Here is an 18,901-nt window from a genome sequence, read left to right on the forward strand (position 1 = left end):
CCGCGCCTGGTTTTTATTTTTAATTTTTTTTTTTTTTTTTTTTTTTTTTTGAGATGGAGTCTCTCTGTCACCCAGGCTAGAGTGCAGTGGCACGATCTTGGCTCACTGCAACCTCTGCTTCCCAGATACAAACAATTCTCCTGCCTCAGCCTCCCAAATAGCTGGCATTACAGGTGCCTGCCACAGGTCCACCTAATTTTTGTATTTTTAGTAGAGATGTGGTTTTACCATGTTGGCCAGGCTGGTCTCGAACTCCTGACCTCAAGTGATCCACCCACCTAAGCCTCCCACAGTACTGGGATTACAGGCGTGAACCACCACGCCCGGTCTACAGCTTGTATTTTAAAACATTGCCCTGGGCCATCTGTTTTTTGAGGATTTGCCAAATTTCCCAAGTCACCAAAACAGACCTCTGGTTTAACCTGTAAACCTTGAGTTTCCTACGTTCTCAGGACCGAAAAGTCTCCCTTTTCTTTTCCAACAACCCACTCTGTGGGCAATGAAACAGGTCATTCTGGGAGAGCATCCTGTACTGACACGACATCCCCTGGTGCCAGTTAACCAGAATTGTGCCCACTCTGCTACACAACAGTTTGTATTGTTTCTTTTTACACAGATAAATATTCCCTTGTTCCAACAATAGCATAAGAAAAGGTGTTTTTGTTTTTGTTTCTTAAATGACCTCTTGGTTTGTTTGGGGATTCAAATGCTCAAGTGAGTCTAGTTTCAATTTTTAAAGATCTTAAATCTCTCCCAGAAAGACTTTAATGACCTGTTTCCAAGGTCACAGATTTTTAAATATTAATAGTTAGACTCAAAGTCCAAATTTTCTATCCCAGTTTCTCTTGAGATCAACAGTAAAATTTCATGTTAGAGGTGAGAACCTGGAAAATAATTTTCATTTGCCAGAGAGGTTGGAGTCAGAGCAACCAGGAGTACAGCCATTACCTCCAGCCATTTCCTCACACCTGCTTTGCGATACCAAGAGAAAGCCCTTCATTCTGTTTAGGAGAAGAAAAGTGCAAGCACAGCTTGCACTGTCAGCCACTCTTGGTCCTAGCCAGCGTGATCTTCCTGTCTGCATATCCACCTTCTCCACACTGCTCCTTGCTCCTCTATTAAAAGCAATGGGATCTGAATCCAATGCCAATTCACAAGGATCACTTCCCAGTTCCAAGTTCTGCCCACCTCTCTCTAACCTATTCTAAAAGTTCCTTAACTGTGCAACCCCACTTATGACTTAGAACTTCTACATTTTCACTGCTGCTGTATTACGTGTGAAAAACCCTTTCTCTCCTATAATTAACTATGTTCCAGCTTTCTTACTTATTGACCCAAGAACTCAAACTAGTCACTTACTCTGAGTGCCAGCACCTCTGTCTGTGAAATGGAGGTGATCACACTTGGCCTATCTACCTGGGAAGGAGGGCTGTTGCAAGGATCAAATGAACTCTTCTCTGCACTCTTGGTCAGTGAACTGTAAGACCCTAAACAGAAGCTGCTGGTCCCACAAGTCACCGGCTACTCTGTGATGGCACACTTCCTTATGCAATGTAACTGGTTCTTCCTTCTTAGTCTAGCAGTTTTCCAAAACTACAACACAGCTTTCTGGTAATACATGAGCAGGACAGCTAATATTTATCATCAAGGTCAAAATATTTTAAAAATCAAGGCAGGATTTAAAACAATGCTGACCGTTATTCACAATGCTGCATTTTATGCCTTTCTGAATAGTGTAATATGATTTTGAAATTTCATTACAACAAGAATACTGTCTCAAAATGATACAATGGAATTTTTATATATACTATATATAATATATATTATATAATTATATATTATATATCATATATTATATTATATATTATTGTATATATTATATATTATTATATATCCCAAAATATATATAATATTATATATTATATATTATTATATATATTTTATATATTATATATTATTATATATATATTATATATTATATATATATATTTGGGATGGAGTCTTGCTCTGTTGCCCAGGCTGGAGCGCAGTGGTGCAATCTTGGCTCACTGCAATCTCCGCCTCCTGGGTTCAAGTGATTCTACTGCCTCAGCCTCCCAAGTAGCTGGGACTACAGGCATACACCACCACAGCTGGCTAATTTTTTGTATTTTTAGTAAAGGCAGGGTTTCACCATGTTGGCCAGGCTGGTATCGAACTCCTGACCTCAAGTGATTTGCCCGCCTTGGCCTCCCAAAGTGCTGGAATTACAGATGTGAGCCACCACCCCTGGCCAGAATCAAGAATTTTTAAAAAGTAGGCAGGTTCTTAGCTACTGGCAACCAACAGCCACTCATTAAATAACTCTAGGACTCAAGTGTTAGCTTTTCCATGTTTTCTTCTAGCTTTTGTTCACATACACACCTACTTTACTTATAATCAGCATATGCACACAATGTTCAGCCTACCTCTACGTTTTTGCTTAATATTTTGTGAACTGCTCCATATGCTGATACAGTCATACCTCATTTTACAAGACAATCACATAGACCAAATGCATTCATGTGTTGTACTTCACATGAACATTCCCCTACTAGTGGTCATTAAGGTCGTTACCAATTTTTAGCCATAATGAACAGAAATGCTGCAATTAAAATTCTCATGCACAAAATTTTTTTTCTTTTGGACTATTTCCTAAGATTAAAATAATCAGGGATACGATTATGAGGTCAAAGGTGACAAACATTTTAATGACTCTGGATACTTAACACCCAACTGCTTTCTAGAAGGCAATACCAATTTACAGCATACACCTACACCAGCTCCTTTAGAAACATGCTGGCCCTCAGCTTTGAAAAAACGTAATTCCATAACAATAAAAAGTTCTCTATTATTGTCTCTATTAAAGCTAACAATTTAGTTAGCAATCTAAAGGCTGCTTCACATGACGCACAGAACTTCATGTAATCAAGTGCTAAATAGTCTGGCAGAGCAGAGTCTGTTGATGAGGACACACACATACTAGCTGTGTGACACTAGGCAACTCATTTAACCTGTGTCACAATTTCCTCATTTGTAAAGTAGAGATAACATTCATAAGGTTGCTGTGAGGACTAAATGAGAAGCGTTTAAAAGGCCTGGTGTGGTGGTTCATGCCTGTGATCCCAGTACTTTGGGACGCCGAGGTGGGTGGATCACCTGAGTTCAGTAGTTTGAGACCAGCCTAGGTGACATGGCAAAACCCCGTCTCCATTAAAAAAATACAAAAATTAGCCAGGTGCAGTGGCATGCACCTGTAGTCTCAGCTACTCAGGAGGCTGAGACAGGAAAATCACTTGAGCCTGGGAGGCAGAGGTTGCAATGAGCCGAGATTGTGCCACTGCATGCTAATTTGGGTGAGACAGCAAGACCCTGTCTCAAAAAAAAAAAAAAAAAAAAAAAAATTTGAGTGAAGAGCAGAAGAGCTGTGTTTGGCACATAGGTGATGTGTCAGCTCTTATTAAGATGTCTACCACGACTGCGGCTGCCACCACTGCCATTGCTGGGGGTTGGGGAGGGGGGTGGGCGGGGCCATCAAAGAAAGCTAAAACAGCCAGATACACTTCCATTCCAATCTCTCATTCGTGAATGCTCTCCAGTCATTTGCACTTAACAGACAGTCTATTCACAATCAAACAAAACGTACTCAGTAAGAAAACTCATCTTTTACCCTTACCGGCTCCTCTACTCCAAATCCTCTTAGTGCACACTCCCTTCTACTGCCTGGCCCCCAACAGTCCCAGTTTCTTCAAGTCTCCCTTCACCATGGCCTCTTCTCTATCGTCTATTTTGTACCAAATCCTGTTGCTCCTTCTTTGAATATTTCTGACGTGTTCTCTTTCCTCCTGTTCCCACTGCTCCCACTTTCTTCTCATCTCAGACGTGGCTGCCATCTCTTCACTAGTTTTCTGGCCTTGAATGTCTCACCTCTCAAGTCCATCTCTAAGCCACTCTATGTTTCTCTAGAATAACCTGCATCAGGACTCCAGAACCCACAGTGGGGTTCCTCACTGCATCAAGTCCAAACTGCTGACTGGCCTGCAGGGCCCTCCTTACACCTTGGTGTGTGGAATCGGCAGCCTCTGCACTGTTCCAGCTCACCAGAGTGCCTACCAAGATCTGCAGAAAGCTTCCCGTCTGAACACCATTACATGTTCGTTCATTTGCACAACAGTGCAAATACAATAAACAATGCCTAAGAACCCAAGCTACTGCCTTCTAAAAGTCTGTTTTTACAAGTCAGAGGTAAAAATTCCACGTATCCTTCCATCAGACAGATGTGCCTCCTAGAACTAAACACCTCCAGCTGTCTCCCATCTTGGTGGGCCACGTCGCCTCTTTATGTATCTAAAAGCCACCATCCTTCAGGCGGTTCAGGCTCACTTCCTCTTACAGGCTAGCTCCAACTTTTCCAGTCAACACATCTCTCTCCCGTCCATAAACTAATGTATCTTTGTGATCAGTATCATTTCATTGCCCTCTACTTGTTTTACATATGTTAGTTCTGTCTCTCTGACTAGACTGAGCTCCTTAAATGCAGAGATCAAAGAACAGCTAACACTGAGCATTTACTATATTACTACACCTTCAGGATTTATTTTATGTAACTGTCCTATAACCCTACGAGCTCAGTTACTCTTTTTTTTGTTTTGTTTTGTTTTGTTTTTGTTTGTTTTTTGAGACGGAGTCTCGCTCTGTCACCCAGGCTGGAGTGCAGTGGCATGATCTCGGTTCACTGCAACCTCCATCTCCTGGGTTCAAGCGATTCTCCTGCCTCAGCCTCCCGAGTAGCTGGGACTACAGGTATGTGCCACCACACCCAGCTAATTTTTTGTACTTTTAGTAGATATGGGGTTTCACTGTGTTAGCCAGGATGGTCTCAATCTCCTGACCTCATGATCCGCCCACCTCAGCCTCCTAAAGTGCTGGGAATACAAGCCTGAGCCACTGCACCCAGCCAAAAAAATGTTTTTAATTGCCTACTAGGTTTAGACCATTTAAATTGGTTGGATGACCATACTTCTCTGATTTTCTAGGAAGAATCTAATTTCAAATAGTCTATCTTGCTAAACACTCTTGTATATATGTGTGTATGTATATATAGTATGTATATACACATATACATACATACATTCATACTGGTTTTAGATCCAAAAACCTATGGCAATTATAGCCATAAGTAAAACAGACAAAAATAGGTCCCCAGCACAATGGCTCATGCCTGGAATCCCAGCACCTCATGAGGCCGAGGCAGGGGAATCACTTGAGGCTACAAGTTTGAGACCAACCTGGCCAACATGGTGAAACCCCATCTCTACCAAAAATACAAAACTTGGCTGGGCGTGGTGGCGCACACCTATAATCGCAGCTACTTGGGAGGCTGAGACATGAGAATTGCTTGAACCCAGGAGACGGAGGTTGTAGTGAGTCGAGATCATGCCCACTGCACTCCAGCCTGGGTGACAGAGTGAGACTGTCTCAAAAAACAAAAACAAAACATACACAACAACAAAAAAAAAACAAGAAAAATAGACCCAAAGTGTTCAGCAGAGAGAAAAACATTAAAGGATGAAAGAAAATTATGTGGTATCTGATCTATGCTAAATATGCATATTCTACAAACAAGTATATCTACACTTTGCATAATATTTCAAAACTAAACAAAGAATTAACCTACCAGATTTTAGAAACCATCTCCACTTAGAAAAATTTCTTCTAAAAATAAACTTCCTTCAAATAAGCAAAATAAAGCATTATAAAACTTAATTACCATGCAGGCATAGGATAAAGCAAATACAGTAAGCTGTATATTTAGTTACAAATATGTAGTAAAGTACAGATGTAGACAATGAATATATGAGTATTTACTGTATCATTCTTTTTATTTATTTATTTTTTTTTTGAGACAGACTCTAGCTCTGTTGCTCAGGCTGGAATGCAGTGGCGCGATCTCGGCTCACTGCAATCTCTGCCTCCCAAGTTCAAGCAATTCTCCTGCCTCAGCTTCCAAAGTAGCTGGGATTACAGGCAAGCGCCACCAGGCCTGGCTAATTTTTGCATTTTTAGTAGAGACGGGGTTTTGCCATGTTGGTCAGGCTGGTAACTGTATAAGTCTTTCAACCTTTCTGTACATTTGAAATTTTTAGTAAAATATTGAGGAAAAATGGAGAAGAAAAATTTAGCTATCAAAATAGAATTAAACTCTCCTAAAGCAGACATGTGTGTGTTTGTATAAAAACCAGAGAGTTATACATTAAAAATGAAGTATTTTGTTTGAGAGGTTAACATCAAGTTGAAGTCATCAGGACAGGCTACGATTCTGAAATTCCTGTTAAGCTGTAAATTATTCTTGGCCATTATCAGAACCCCAGTGGTTTCCATTGTTTTCATCTCATAAAACCCCAAGTTAAAGAACACTATTAGATATTATTTTGGGTATTTACCTGGACTGGGTGGTCCTAAACTGACGATCATAGCCAAGATTTTGGTTACCAGAGAGAGCAAATAAAGGTTAACAGCGGTGGACTGGTGTTTTAATGGGGAATTCTTCTATTTGAATGTTCAATTCATTAACAATACACTCCTTTAAAAGGTGCTGAGAGGATTAAAGAATTGTAAAACACCTAGTTGGGCACCTGGCCCACAGTAGGCACTCAAAAATGTTCGTTTCCCCTTTTCTTCCCCATCAATTTTCAATTCTTGTGAATCCGTCCTCCTCTAGTACCAGGTTGATGTTGTGCCTTAACAAAAAAAAAAAAAAAAAAAAAGGAAAGAAAGAAAAAATGATTTATGTCATTTTTGGGGTCCAGATCCCACCATTAAATCCAAGGTGCAACTCACCTTATTTCCATGTACTCCATGTAGTACTAAGAGGATAACTGCAGGTTGCAAGGCAATCTCACAGCATACAAATTTTAGTCATCTAACTTTCTAAGAACATATTGTGGCCTAAAGCTCAATGCTTTCTTTGTTGTTCTCCATTACTACAAAAGGTTTAACTAATTTTTAAAAGTACATTACATGCTGAATTATATTGAACTATAACATGCTCATTGTAGAAAATGCAAAAAATATGAAAAGGAAAGCAACTACGATTCTACTATGCTGACTGGTTATTTTTCAATGATAAAAGCTGACCCAGTTGGTTGTTTAGAGGAAGAGAAGTTAAGTATCTCAATGACCCAGGCACAGTTTTTGCATGGTACTTTACTTAATTCTCCAACACGTAGTGTTCTATCACATGATAATTCATAATGAAATTTATCAATCGCCCTATATTAACATTTTTAGTTTTTTACATTCCCCCAAATCAGATCACTTAACACTTTTGATTATCCATTCCTGCTTTGCTTTTGTTCTTTATTTAATTATGATTACACTGTATATATAATTTCATACACAGACAAGCTTGCCCTGGAAAATATTGTTTTTCTTTCTGTTTTTTTTTCTATTTTTATCTTTTATTCTGGAAAATATTTCTAATTCAACATACTTCATAAAATCTTATCTCACATTGCCTTTTAGAGAACTAAAGATGGTTCTCTGTTGTTGTACTAAAATACAGGAGAGCAAAAAGGCATTGGTCTATTTTAATGCCATGATTCACAAAAGGAAATTAAGGGGGGAAGTGAGCTGGCGGAAATTAATAAAATTTCCTATGATTTGATCTATATGGAGGGGAGACTAAGGCAGAGATTGTGTTACTGCAATTATTGATCTCCCAAAGACTTCTGAACACTGAAACTTTTCTAATAAAAAAATTACACATTTTTCTAAACAGATCTAATAGAGAAATACTTTCAACTACCAGATATGAATAAATATAATCCATGGTAACTAAGAATACTTTTTTCTGAAGAAAAAGTATATTTGTGCCCAACAGTATTTATATGTGAGAGCCTATCATTCTCCAAAAATATGCATGAATTCACAGGAATACTGATGCAGAATATGTGAGAACAAGCTTGGATACAGCTATCTGGGTATCTTTATTAAATATAAACATTCCATTTTTAAGCAAATGGAGAATGGGGAAAATTAATAGGATTGTATGTATAGCAGATAATGTATGCAGAAGAGCAGAACTCAGAACCAGGCACTTAAAAGTGTCCTTGCAGAATCTTACCTAATCATTTTATCCAAGTTAAAACTGAAAAGGCACTACAGTCGGCCCTCTGTGGCCAAAGGTTCTGCATCCTTGGATTCAACCAACCTCGAACTGAAAATACAGTATTCTCAGGATGCAGAACCCTTAGATATGGAATGCCAACTTTTCATATCAGCAGATTCCACATGGCCAACTGCAGGACTTGGGCATCCACGGATTTTGCTATCTGCAGAGGGCTCTGGAAGCAATCCTTGAGAATACTGAGTGATGGCTATATTAGAAAACACAGGTAGTATTTATTAAACATGCACAGAATACATCTGGCGGCACAAAAAAATATATAGCAATAGTGATTGCCTCCAGAGAAAGGAAGGTCAGATTGGAGATTATGAAGGGGAGAGATTCATTTTTCACAGCATACCCTTTATACTGTTTAAACTTTTAAGATATATATGTATTTATAACTTAAAAAAATAAAAAGCAGAGTTGAGTAACAAAATAATTAAGGTGACACTGAATTATAACCTAATAAATATCCAATTATAACCCAATAAGTATAAAATAAATATCAATGAATCTATACTCATAGTAATAAATGTCTGAAAAAATAACTGAACAAATCTCCTGTGCAGAAAAATTCCAAATAATTAATGTAGATATTGTCCCTTCAAGAAGGTAGAACATAACTCCCCACCCCCTAAGTGTGGCTGTTTACAGTGACTTGCTTCCAGAAAGTACAGTATTGGGGGGTTGAGGGATGGGGGAGGATGTGGAGAAACCTGACAAGCACTGCCTCAACCAGGGGACCAAGGTTGACATCATCAGTGGTAAGTCACGAGGACAGCATGCACTCTTGATAAGAAGATGAGAATTGTACTTCACCTCTGTGGTCTTCCTCCCCAAAATGCAAAAACCTAGGCTAACCATGAGAAAAACCCATAATGAGGGCTTTCTACAAAATACCTAATCAGTACTCCCCCAAACTGTCAAGGCCATCAAAAACAAGGAACGTCTGAGAAACCGACAATCCAGAGGAAAACATGATGACTAAATATCATGTGGTATAGGATCATGAGGCAGAAGAAGGACATCAGGTAAAAGGAAATTTGAATAAAGTATGGACTTGAGTTAGTAACAGTGTATCAGTACTGGTCCATTAGTTGTAACAAATATCCCACACTAATCTAAGACGTTAATAACAGGGGCAACCAAGTACAGGATATATGGAAACCCTCTACTATCTTTGCAACTTTTGTATAAACCTAAAACTATTCTAAAATTTAAAGTTTTATTTTTTAAAAAAGGCAAAAAGTTCAAAAGGAATATTATTTATTAAAATTAAAAGCTGGGCCGGGTGTGGTGACTCACGCCTGTAATCCCAGCACTTTGGGAGGCCAAGGTGGGCGGGTCACGAGCTCAGGAGATCGAGACCATCCCCCGTCTCTACTAAAAATACAAAAAATTAGCCGGTTGAGGTGGCAGACGCCTGTAGTCCCAGCTACTCAGGAGGCTGAGGCAGGAGAATGGCGTGAACCTGGGAGGCGGAGCTTGCAGTGAGCTGAGATCGCACCACTGCACTCCAGCCTGGGCCACAGAGCGAGACTCTGTCTCAAAAAAAAAAAAAAAAAAATCTTTTTTTATTATATACTTCACTAACCTATACAAATAACATATTTTTAAGCACTCATTAAATAAAAGCAATAATGGAAAACTTAATTTCTATAAATTGCTAACATTACAACTAAAACCTCTGCATACTATAAACTGCGTGAAAATTTTACATGGCTTTAAAATTATCACAAGGAGTCCACATATAATCTACCACAAAAGTACAGTTAAACTGAAATTATTTTAATCTCATTTTCATAAAAGATGTAAAATCTTTCAGATTTGTCAAAATTGTTGACACAGAATACTTAATTATCACTGTTTAAAGTTTCCTACTTGACTTTACATAGAATACTCAAAATATCACAGCATAGAAAAAGATATCCTATTTGCCTGAAATCATCTTTAAAATCTGTGCACTTTATTACGCATCAAAAAAGGCAATTTGAATGACAACTATAGCTTTTAAAGCAGATAAACTCAAATGAACAGTTTTATTGACAAACATAACTTAAGAATTTTACTGTTCCACTAAGAAAAATAAAATATTTGATTTCGTCAATTTTTTTTGAGACAGACAGAGTCTCACTCCATCACCCAGGCTGGAGTACAGTGGCGCCATCTCAGCTCATTGCAACCTCCGCCTCCTGGGTTCAAGTAATTCCTGTGCCTTAGCTTCCTGAGAGCAATAAACTTTAAAATGTGGTTACAGTTATTTCACCATTTGGAATGACCTTGCTGACAAAGGTTTCCGTGTTACCACCTCAACAGCAAAATGTCAAAACAAAGACAAAAACAAAAAACGGCACAAGGAATACCATGACCACATGTATGGGAGGTAAGGGAGCAAGAAAAGAAAAAAATTACACATATTTTACACATATGTCTTAAAATATCTGATCCAAACCAAAAGACACAGAATATACATTTGAACCCTCATGTATTGTTTCTCATAGCAGTTTCTGGATTAAGGTGACAGATTTCATTTTGCTCCCTCCTGAAACCTTCTTAAAACCACGCTAAAGAAATATTGTTAGGCTGGACGCAGTGGCTCACGCCTATAATCCCAGCACTCTGAGAGGCGAAGGAGGGCAGATGGCTTGAGCTCACAAGTTCGAGACTATGGGTAACATGGCAAAACCTTGTCTCTACAAAAAAATGCAAAAATTAGCTGGGCATGGTGGCACACACCTGTAGTTCCAGCTACTTGGGGGGACTGAAACAGGAGGACTGCTTAAGCCCAGGTGGTTGAGGCTGCAGTTAGCCAAGATAGCGCCACTGCACTCCACAGCCTGGGTGACAAAGGAAGACCCTGTCAAAAAAAAAAAAATCGTTAAAGACTAACTCATAAGGATAAAGTAGGAGACACACGATTAAAAAAATAAAAATCTGAATGTAGATGAACAAGTGAGTACTGCCTCAGCAGACCTAAGAAAGTCCATCTCAAAGTAAAAAGGAAGGTGAGGTTGAGAACACAATCCTCAAAAAGCAATGATAACGAGGAGGGGTGTCTCTAGAATAGGGAACTGGCTGGAAGCCGTTTATGGAGCAGATTCCTAAACTATCTCTCTCCCCTTCAGCTGCCAAAGGTCTAGTCTCCAGAGGAGGTAAACTGAGGCTCCCTGGACTGGCAAAAACCACACTCAGTTGTGAACAAAGGTATTGTACAGAAAACTGAGGATTTAAGTGACAATACACATAGTAAATGCTGTGTGCACAATAAATGAAGCTTTCTTCCACCACTCAGCCTTGAGAATACCAACAGCAAGACCTTCATGCTTCAAGCAGGACACAGGAAAAGGCCTTTCCATGCCATTGCTCCCCTAGAGCTTACTCTCGAGGACAGACCTCAAGATACTAACGAGGGATTTCCCCCAATAAAAGAGACAATGAAAATCATCCAATGGTTAAGTCAAAATTGATAAGGCCCACCCACTGGCTCAGAGCTTCCAACTCGCTACATAGTACCACAATGTTAATGAGGAGCAGAAAATGAAGAATTAATAAACATCTGAGCACGAAATAAAAAAAACAAAACAAAGAATAGGAAGAAGCAACTCAGAAGAAACAGACCATGCACAGAGGAGAGAAAAAAAACCTGTCATTAATAGCCTCAGAAAGGTAAGATAAAATACTATATCCAAGACAAAGAAACAGGATTTTAGTATTTTTTTTAAAAGGAAGATTTTAAAAACAAAAGAGCTCTTAGATAATAAAAATATGGTAGCAGAAAGGAAAAACTGGATAGTAGGGTTGGACGACCAAGATAAGGAAATCTTAAGAAACTGAACACATACACATACCCCAAAGAGAAAAAGAGACAAAGAGGAAAACTGGAGAGAATGATAAGAAAGTCAGAAGACCAAAACAGGAAGTCCAACATTCAATAAAATCATAGCTCAAGATAAATACAAGAGGGAAAAGAGGAAGTTGTCAAGAGAAGTTCTCAGAATCAAAGGACACAACTGCCAGATTGAAAATACCCATCAAAAATACCTCATGGATGAAAGCGGCCAACACAAGGGCATGTCACTGTAAAACTGCGGAACCCCATAGACAGCGAAGATTCTATAAGCTTCCAGCCACAAAGAATCAAAAATCAGTGTGGATTCAGATTTCTCGACAGCACACTGATAAAGTTTCTACTCTCCTTTCCATGCCCTGCTCTGACATTCATTTCATCCTACCAGAATTTTTCATTTGACCTAATTCTAAGAACTGGAAGAGGGCTTTGAAGACTTCAGAAGCTGAAGATACAAAGTAGCCCATCTCTCTGACCATATAGCCACGAGATGTCAGATACTCAGTCCACACTACAACCCTGCCTGATGCCCTGACTGAGGTAAACCCTGAGACTGTCTCCTGACCTCGCCCACAGACTTCTCAGAAGAACTTCTCGAAAACCCTCAGGAACACTGAGGCCAGACTATGACCCTGAGTCTGTTGGGATCATCTTCTCCTGGGGGATTCCAACCAATAATGGCAGAGCTGACCTTTCCTTAGACAACTAGGTATTTTCTTGCTGTTCCATTTTACATACAGATACGGTAAAACCAAAAAAGAGAAGTAAAACAACCCCAACACCAAAGTTAGGGATGGATGACCTGAGCTGGGCTAGAGGGGAACATAACCAAAAACAGGCCCACAGTGGCATTCCATCTAGAAACATCCTTTTTTCTTTTTTTTTTTTCTTTTCTTTTCTTTTTTTTTTTTTGAGACAGAATCTCTGTCATCCAGGCTGGAATGCAGTGGCATGATCTCAACTCGCTGCGGCCTCTGCCTCCCAGGTTCAAGCGATTCTCCTACCTCAGCCTCCTGAGTAGCTGGGATTACAGGTGTGTACCACCACACTGGGCTACATTTTGTATTTTCAGTAGAGGTGGGTTTCACCATGTTGGCCAGGCTGGTCTCAAACTCCCGACCTCAGGTGATCCTCCCCTCACCCTCCCAAAGTGCTGGGATTACAGGGTGAGCTGCTTGCTGCACCCAGCCCCATCTAGAAACATTCTATTTCCTATCCTAGGCATCAAAAACAATGGAATTTTGCTTCTTTCATATATGCTTCCTTTACCTTCTTAAAAACTATTTTAATGCACATATTCCTTCAATTAAAAAATCATTTAACTGGGCCGGGCGTGGTGGCTCACGCCTGTAATCCCAGCACTTTGGGAGGCCGAGGTGGGCAGATCACTTAAGGTCAGGAGTTTGAGACCAGCCTGGTCAACATAGTGAAACCCCACCTCTACTAAAAATACAAAAATTAGCTGGACGTGCTGATGGATACCTGTGATCCCAGCTGCTCGGGAGGCTAAGTCAGGAGAATCGCTTAAGTGCGAGAGGTAGAGGTTGCAGTGAGCCAAAATCACACCATTGCACTCCAGCCTAGGTGACAGAGCAAGACTCCCTCTCAAAAAAAAAAAAAAAAAAAAAAAAAAAAAAAAAAAAAAAAGATGGACTAAAATTAAGTTGGCAAGAATTTACATGTAGTCCTTTCTACATATAAGACATAAATATCTGACACCGGATTAATTCCTTTCATTCTCCATACAGCCTCCCCAGACAAGTCTGGCAACAATTCTGACCATCAGGCAAAATAAATTACCTTTTTTCAGTTTACGTTAGGATATACCTACGTGGGTTTACATTTGGCTTAATATACTACTACCCTACTTCTCCAATAAGTATTTAAGCATTTATAAAAATCAGAAACTTTTCAAGTTAACCACTTCTACTACCCTAGTCTCTCTGAGAAAGACATGACACACCTTACTTCAAGGAAAAAAGGGTCCTTTTTCCTCACAAATAGTTCCTCATAAACTTTTTTTTTAATGCTTTTAAAACCAGATTCTAAATTAATCTAGATTTGCAAAATTATAAAGGAAAAATCTTGCCGGCTGTTGCTTCGGTTATGTTAATTTCACAATTTAGTAAACTGCAACTACGTATTTAATACAAAGCAGACTTTGTTGTGGGGGGGGACGAGGAGTGTTTAACAAAATGCATCTCAGCACCAGCCTAGAGAAACTTTTCTGTGTGAAAACAGAAGAGGGGTTACCATGGAGAAATTCATTACGGATTTCGGGAGGGCTTTTTCCTCAGAAATAGAGTGAAAAGAAAAAGTCATCGTGTAATAAATCTGATATCGACGCTGTGTGACTTAGAAGTTGGTCCAAAAGTTCATCTTCGGCAACCATGTCTAGATGATCAACTACACATCTTCTCCAACAGGTGACACGAAACTGCATTTCCCAAGCAAGGCAAAGCGATCAAGTAAGACGCGCGTTCCTGTGGTTTTGTAGTTTTATTTTTGATTTAACCAAAAACAATTCTGAATCGGATGAATTACCAAATTTGGTTGGGTCTTGTATGGCTTTCTGCTTTGCTTTTTAATCAGCCATTTACCAGCGACTGTTGCACAGGCCCATTAGCACTCGAAGAATGAAAATACACACACGGGACCAGATAAGGTTCCCCTACTAACCCAAATGATCCGTTTCCTTAACACAATTTTAAAACCACAGCTAGGGGTGTGAAAACAGGCATGTTTTTATATGTGTTTGTGTGTCACAATCTGTCCAAATCCTTAATTCCCTTTTAAGTAATAGATATAAAAAATCCGAAAGGAACCACATTAGAAATGCAACGAGGTTTGCAAAACCAGAGGCTTCTTTCATTTCAGAAAACCACAGCAAAACAACGGGAGAGAAATGAATGCAATGGATATGTGTTTGCCAAAGTTTCAATCCTGCCCGGTGGAGACACTGCACTGGCACAAATTTTAAAGAGGAAAATGAGGGGATTGGTGGGGGAGAGAGCGAGCGAGCGAGTGTGGCCTGCAAACTGCAACAATGCAATCTCCATTTTGAACAATGCGCCTCTTTCCTCTTGTAAATCTAGTTTTTTGCCACTTGATGTGCCGTCGCATTTCCCCTCCGTTTGGGGGGGAGGCGGGGTTGGGGGGAGATCGGAGCAGGATGCACAGCACTCGAGTGAGCAAGGGGGGAGGGCAGAGGAGGTGGGGAAGGAGTCTGCAGCAACTGGGCTGGGTGGGTACCTGGAGTGCTGCTGTAGGTACTATGGCTCCTGAAGCTGCTTTCCGTGCAGTAACTGGCGTCGTCGTCGTCGTCGTCTTCCATCTCCTCCGGATAATCGGAGTCATCGTCGTCGCCCTCTATCTCATCCTCCTCGTCGTCCTCAGAATCCTGGGTCTCCTCGGCGTCGCCGTCCTCTTCCTCCTCGCTCCAGGAAGATGCTCCGTGGTCATCGTACACCACTTTGTTGACCGCCCTCCAGGCGGCGGTAGTCCGAGCCAGGTGGCCGCGGCTGCTGTCCCCGCCTCCTCGCCCCCTCCACCCGGGCGCTGGTGCTTGGCGGGCCAGCGGCCGCTTCCTCTGGCTACTGCTGCTCCCTATGGGCGAGCTCAGCCGCCTCTTGAAGGCCACCTCAACCTGGCCCTGCTGCTACCGCGGTGCTGCGAGCGGAGTCCCCCGATGGTCCGAACCTCGGCGGCAGCGGGGCTGAGGCGCAGCGCTCCGCAGCGGGAGCCGCGGGCTGCTTGGGCGGTCTGCCCCACCTCAATTTCGGAGCCCAGGCGGGCGGAGAAGGGAAAGCGGAGGTAGAGGGGCGAGCGCGGGGTTGGGGGGGCGGTGGGGAGCCCCGGGACCGGGTGGGGAGGCCTGCGGGGCCGCGCAGGACGGGCCCGGCCGGCGGAAGCGAGTGGAGGGAAAACGCTCATTGCGAATTGCTGGGGCCCCACTCAGAATCGGCTTCAGCCGCGCTCTTGTTTCTTCCCTCTCCCGTGTGAGCTGAGCAGCCGACAAGCCTGGGACACAGCGAGGCAGCACGGTGGCCGCTAGGGGGAGCGCGGGAGCGTCGAGTCGGGGGCGGGGAGCCTGGAGCTCCTGAGATCGGTGCAGCGCAGTGCGACTGGACTCCCGGCGAGGGTGGCACTGCGGAGAGGGGCGCATAGCTCACGAAATGCCCCGCGTCAAAGACCACAGTCTCCGCGGACCCCTGGCTGGAGCCCAAAGCCGCTCGGACCTCTTCCCCGCGTCTTCCCTTCCGCAGCTCGGAGAGGAAGGCAGGGAAGCCCCCAAATATCATTCCCCTCCAGCCCCCTATGGAAACTGATGCTGAAAGAGCCAGCGAGAGAAAGAAAAAAAAAGTCGCGGAGAGGGGCGGCCCGAGCGACCGAAGGCACCAAGGCACCGGGCAGCGCCAGGGACGGAGGGAAATTAGTTGAGGGGGGAGGGACAGGGAGACAAGCCCCCAGAATTATGGAAACCCAAAGCTTGGAGCTGGAGTCCTGAAATTGACTCCGATGACAACTGCTCCGGATCTGTGCCAGGAGCCACGCCCCGGGCTGCCACGCCCAGAGGGAGGGGCGCCCTAAGACCTGTTGGGTGGAATCCCCACTCGGAAAGCCTCAGTAAACTCCAGAACGCAACTACTGCACGTTCCAAACTCCCGCCACCTTCCCAGTGCCCCAGCGAGGACCTCGATCACCTCAGCAAGAACTTACCTTTCCTTTGCAGTGGAAAAGAGGGAATCCTGCCTAAAACCTGCTTCACGGTGTTAAATGCTTGTATTATCGGCAAATAACCTTAATTGATTTTCCTGACAAGTCACGAAGTTTCAGCTTAGCCCAAAGGACGAATCATGATGACATTTCAGGCACCCTCAAACCTTATCACAGGGACTCAACCCTGAGTGGTTGAGGTCAGCTCTTCAGATAAGAGAAAGGTTTTATAAACATATATTAATATTTATTGAGATAAGTGACAACCAAAAAGTAATTTAAGGAAAAACAGTTGACCGGGCGCGGCAGCTCACAACTGCAATCCCAGCCCTTTGAGAAGCCAAGGCCGGATGACAGCTTGAGGTCAGGAGTTCAAGACCAGCCCGGGCAACATAGCAGGACCTCGTCTCTAGAAAAAATTTGAAAAATTAGCCGGGCGTGGTGGTGCGCACCTGTGGTCCCAACTAGCAAGAGGCTGAGGTGGGAGGATTGCTTGAGCCTGGGAGGTGGATGTTGCAGTGAGCCGTGACTGCACCACTGCACTCCAGCCTGAGTGACAGAGCAAGACCCTGTCTCAAAATTTTAAAAAAAGAAAGAAAGAAAAATACCTAACAGGATTCTGTACATCAAATGGCTTATTTCAATCTAGTTAGGAAAATGGAACACATGTGAAATGAAGATTAAAATATAAGCACTAATTGCCAAATAAATGCATTCAATACAATTTGGTTGAGCACTAAGAATGACAAATGTGTATATGTCTCCAGGGACCAGGTAAGTAATCTAAGTCAATAAAGTAGGCAAGATGAAGACTAGGCCAATGGAAGTACCCATATTTTGTCTGAAGAGGGTGGCCAGGCACGGTGGCTCAGGCCTGTAATCCCAGCACTTTAGGAGGCCAGATGGGCGGATCACTTGAGCCCAGGAGTTCGAGATTAGCCTGGGCAACATAGTGAAATCCTGTCTACTAAAAATACAAAAATTAGCTGGGCATGGTGGCACGAGCCTGTAGTCCCAGCTACTTGGGAGGCTGAAGCAGGAGAATCGCTTGAACCTGGGAGGTGGAGGTTTCAAGGAGCTGAGATGGGGCCACTGCACTCCAGCCTGGGTGACAGAGTGTCTCACTCTGTCACAAAAATAATAATAAAACTTCATGTATAAAGGATTATCACAATCTGTTTGATGATTCCAGAAAGTCCACATTAGTGGTTTCTAACATACTTTGTGTCACAGAACCCTACTAGAAATGGATAAATACTATGATCCTCTACCAAGGAAAAAAGTATGTATATAAACTTTTGTAATCTATTTCAATGGTTCTTGGACTCCTTGAAGTTTATACAACAGAATAAAAGACTGAAGAAAAATCATGAAATGCAATGTGTGGCCTTGCCTGGACCTGGTTTACTGCTAACAGTAAAAAGGTGCCTCCTAAGACAACTAGGGCAAGTGGAATATGGACTGAAAATCAGATGATTAATTTATTAATTATAGTTAATTTGTTGAGTGTGACAATGACATGATGGTTATGGAAAAAATGTCTATGTAGAGATACATACTGAACTTCTGGTGAAACATGATTTCTGGGATTTGTTTTAAAACACTACAGGATTAAGAAAAGTGGTCAGTGACAACTGAACCAAGAGTGATAAAATCTGGCTGGGAGCAGTGACTCAGCCTGTAATCCCAGCACTTTGGGAGGCCGAGGCAGGCAGATCACTTGAGGTCAGGAGTTCAAGACCAGCCTGGTCAACATGGCGAAAACCTGTCTCTATTAAAAATACAAACATTAGCTGGGTGTGGTGGCAGGTGCCTGTAATCCCAGCTATTTGGGAGGCTGAGGCAGGAGACTTGCTTGAACCTGGAAGGTGGAGGTTGCAGTGAGCTGAGACCATGCCACTGCACTCTAGCCTGGGTGACAGAGCAAAACTCCATCTCCAAAAAAAAAAAAAAAAGTGATAAACTTTGATCATTGTCAAAGCTGAATGATGGTTGCTTGGGAGCTCATTATTCTCTTCGTATTTGTGCAGTTTTAAATTTCCCATAATAATTTTTTTAAAAATCAAACCTCCCAAAACAGAACTACTGTCTAGATGAATTTTCTTGGCCTTAAAGGCTTTTTTTTTTTTTTTTTTTGGACACAGGGTCTT

The 18,901-nt window shown here is 42.0% G+C and overlaps 1 protein-coding gene across 4 annotated transcripts in view; it reads right to left on the bottom strand.

Moving 5' to 3' along the window:
• The window catches only part of AMZ2 (archaelysin family metallopeptidase 2), a 50,985-nt gene extending 35,566 nt beyond the window's left edge, over window positions 1-15,419 (bottom strand). For 2 of the 4 annotated variants that reach the window (XM_050762462.1, XM_050762471.1), the window contains exon 1: window positions 15,288-15,419. In XM_050762462.1, coding sequence (XP_050618419.1) covers window positions 15,288-15,392 — 105 coding nt within the window. In that variant the 5' untranslated portion in view covers window positions 15,393-15,419. Of the gene's footprint in view, window positions 1-10,924; window positions 11,046-15,287 lie in introns of all 4 variants that reach the window. The other 2 variants (XM_050762468.1, XM_050762469.1) reach the window with 2 other exon arrangements.
• Window positions 15,420-18,901: the final 3,482 nt, after the last annotated feature.

This window comes from Macaca thibetana, chromosome 16 (assembly GCF_024542745.1).
Source record: "Macaca thibetana thibetana isolate TM-01 chromosome 16, ASM2454274v1, whole genome shotgun sequence".
NCBI classification, from domain to species: Eukaryota; Metazoa; Chordata; class Mammalia; order Primates; family Cercopithecidae; genus Macaca; species Macaca thibetana.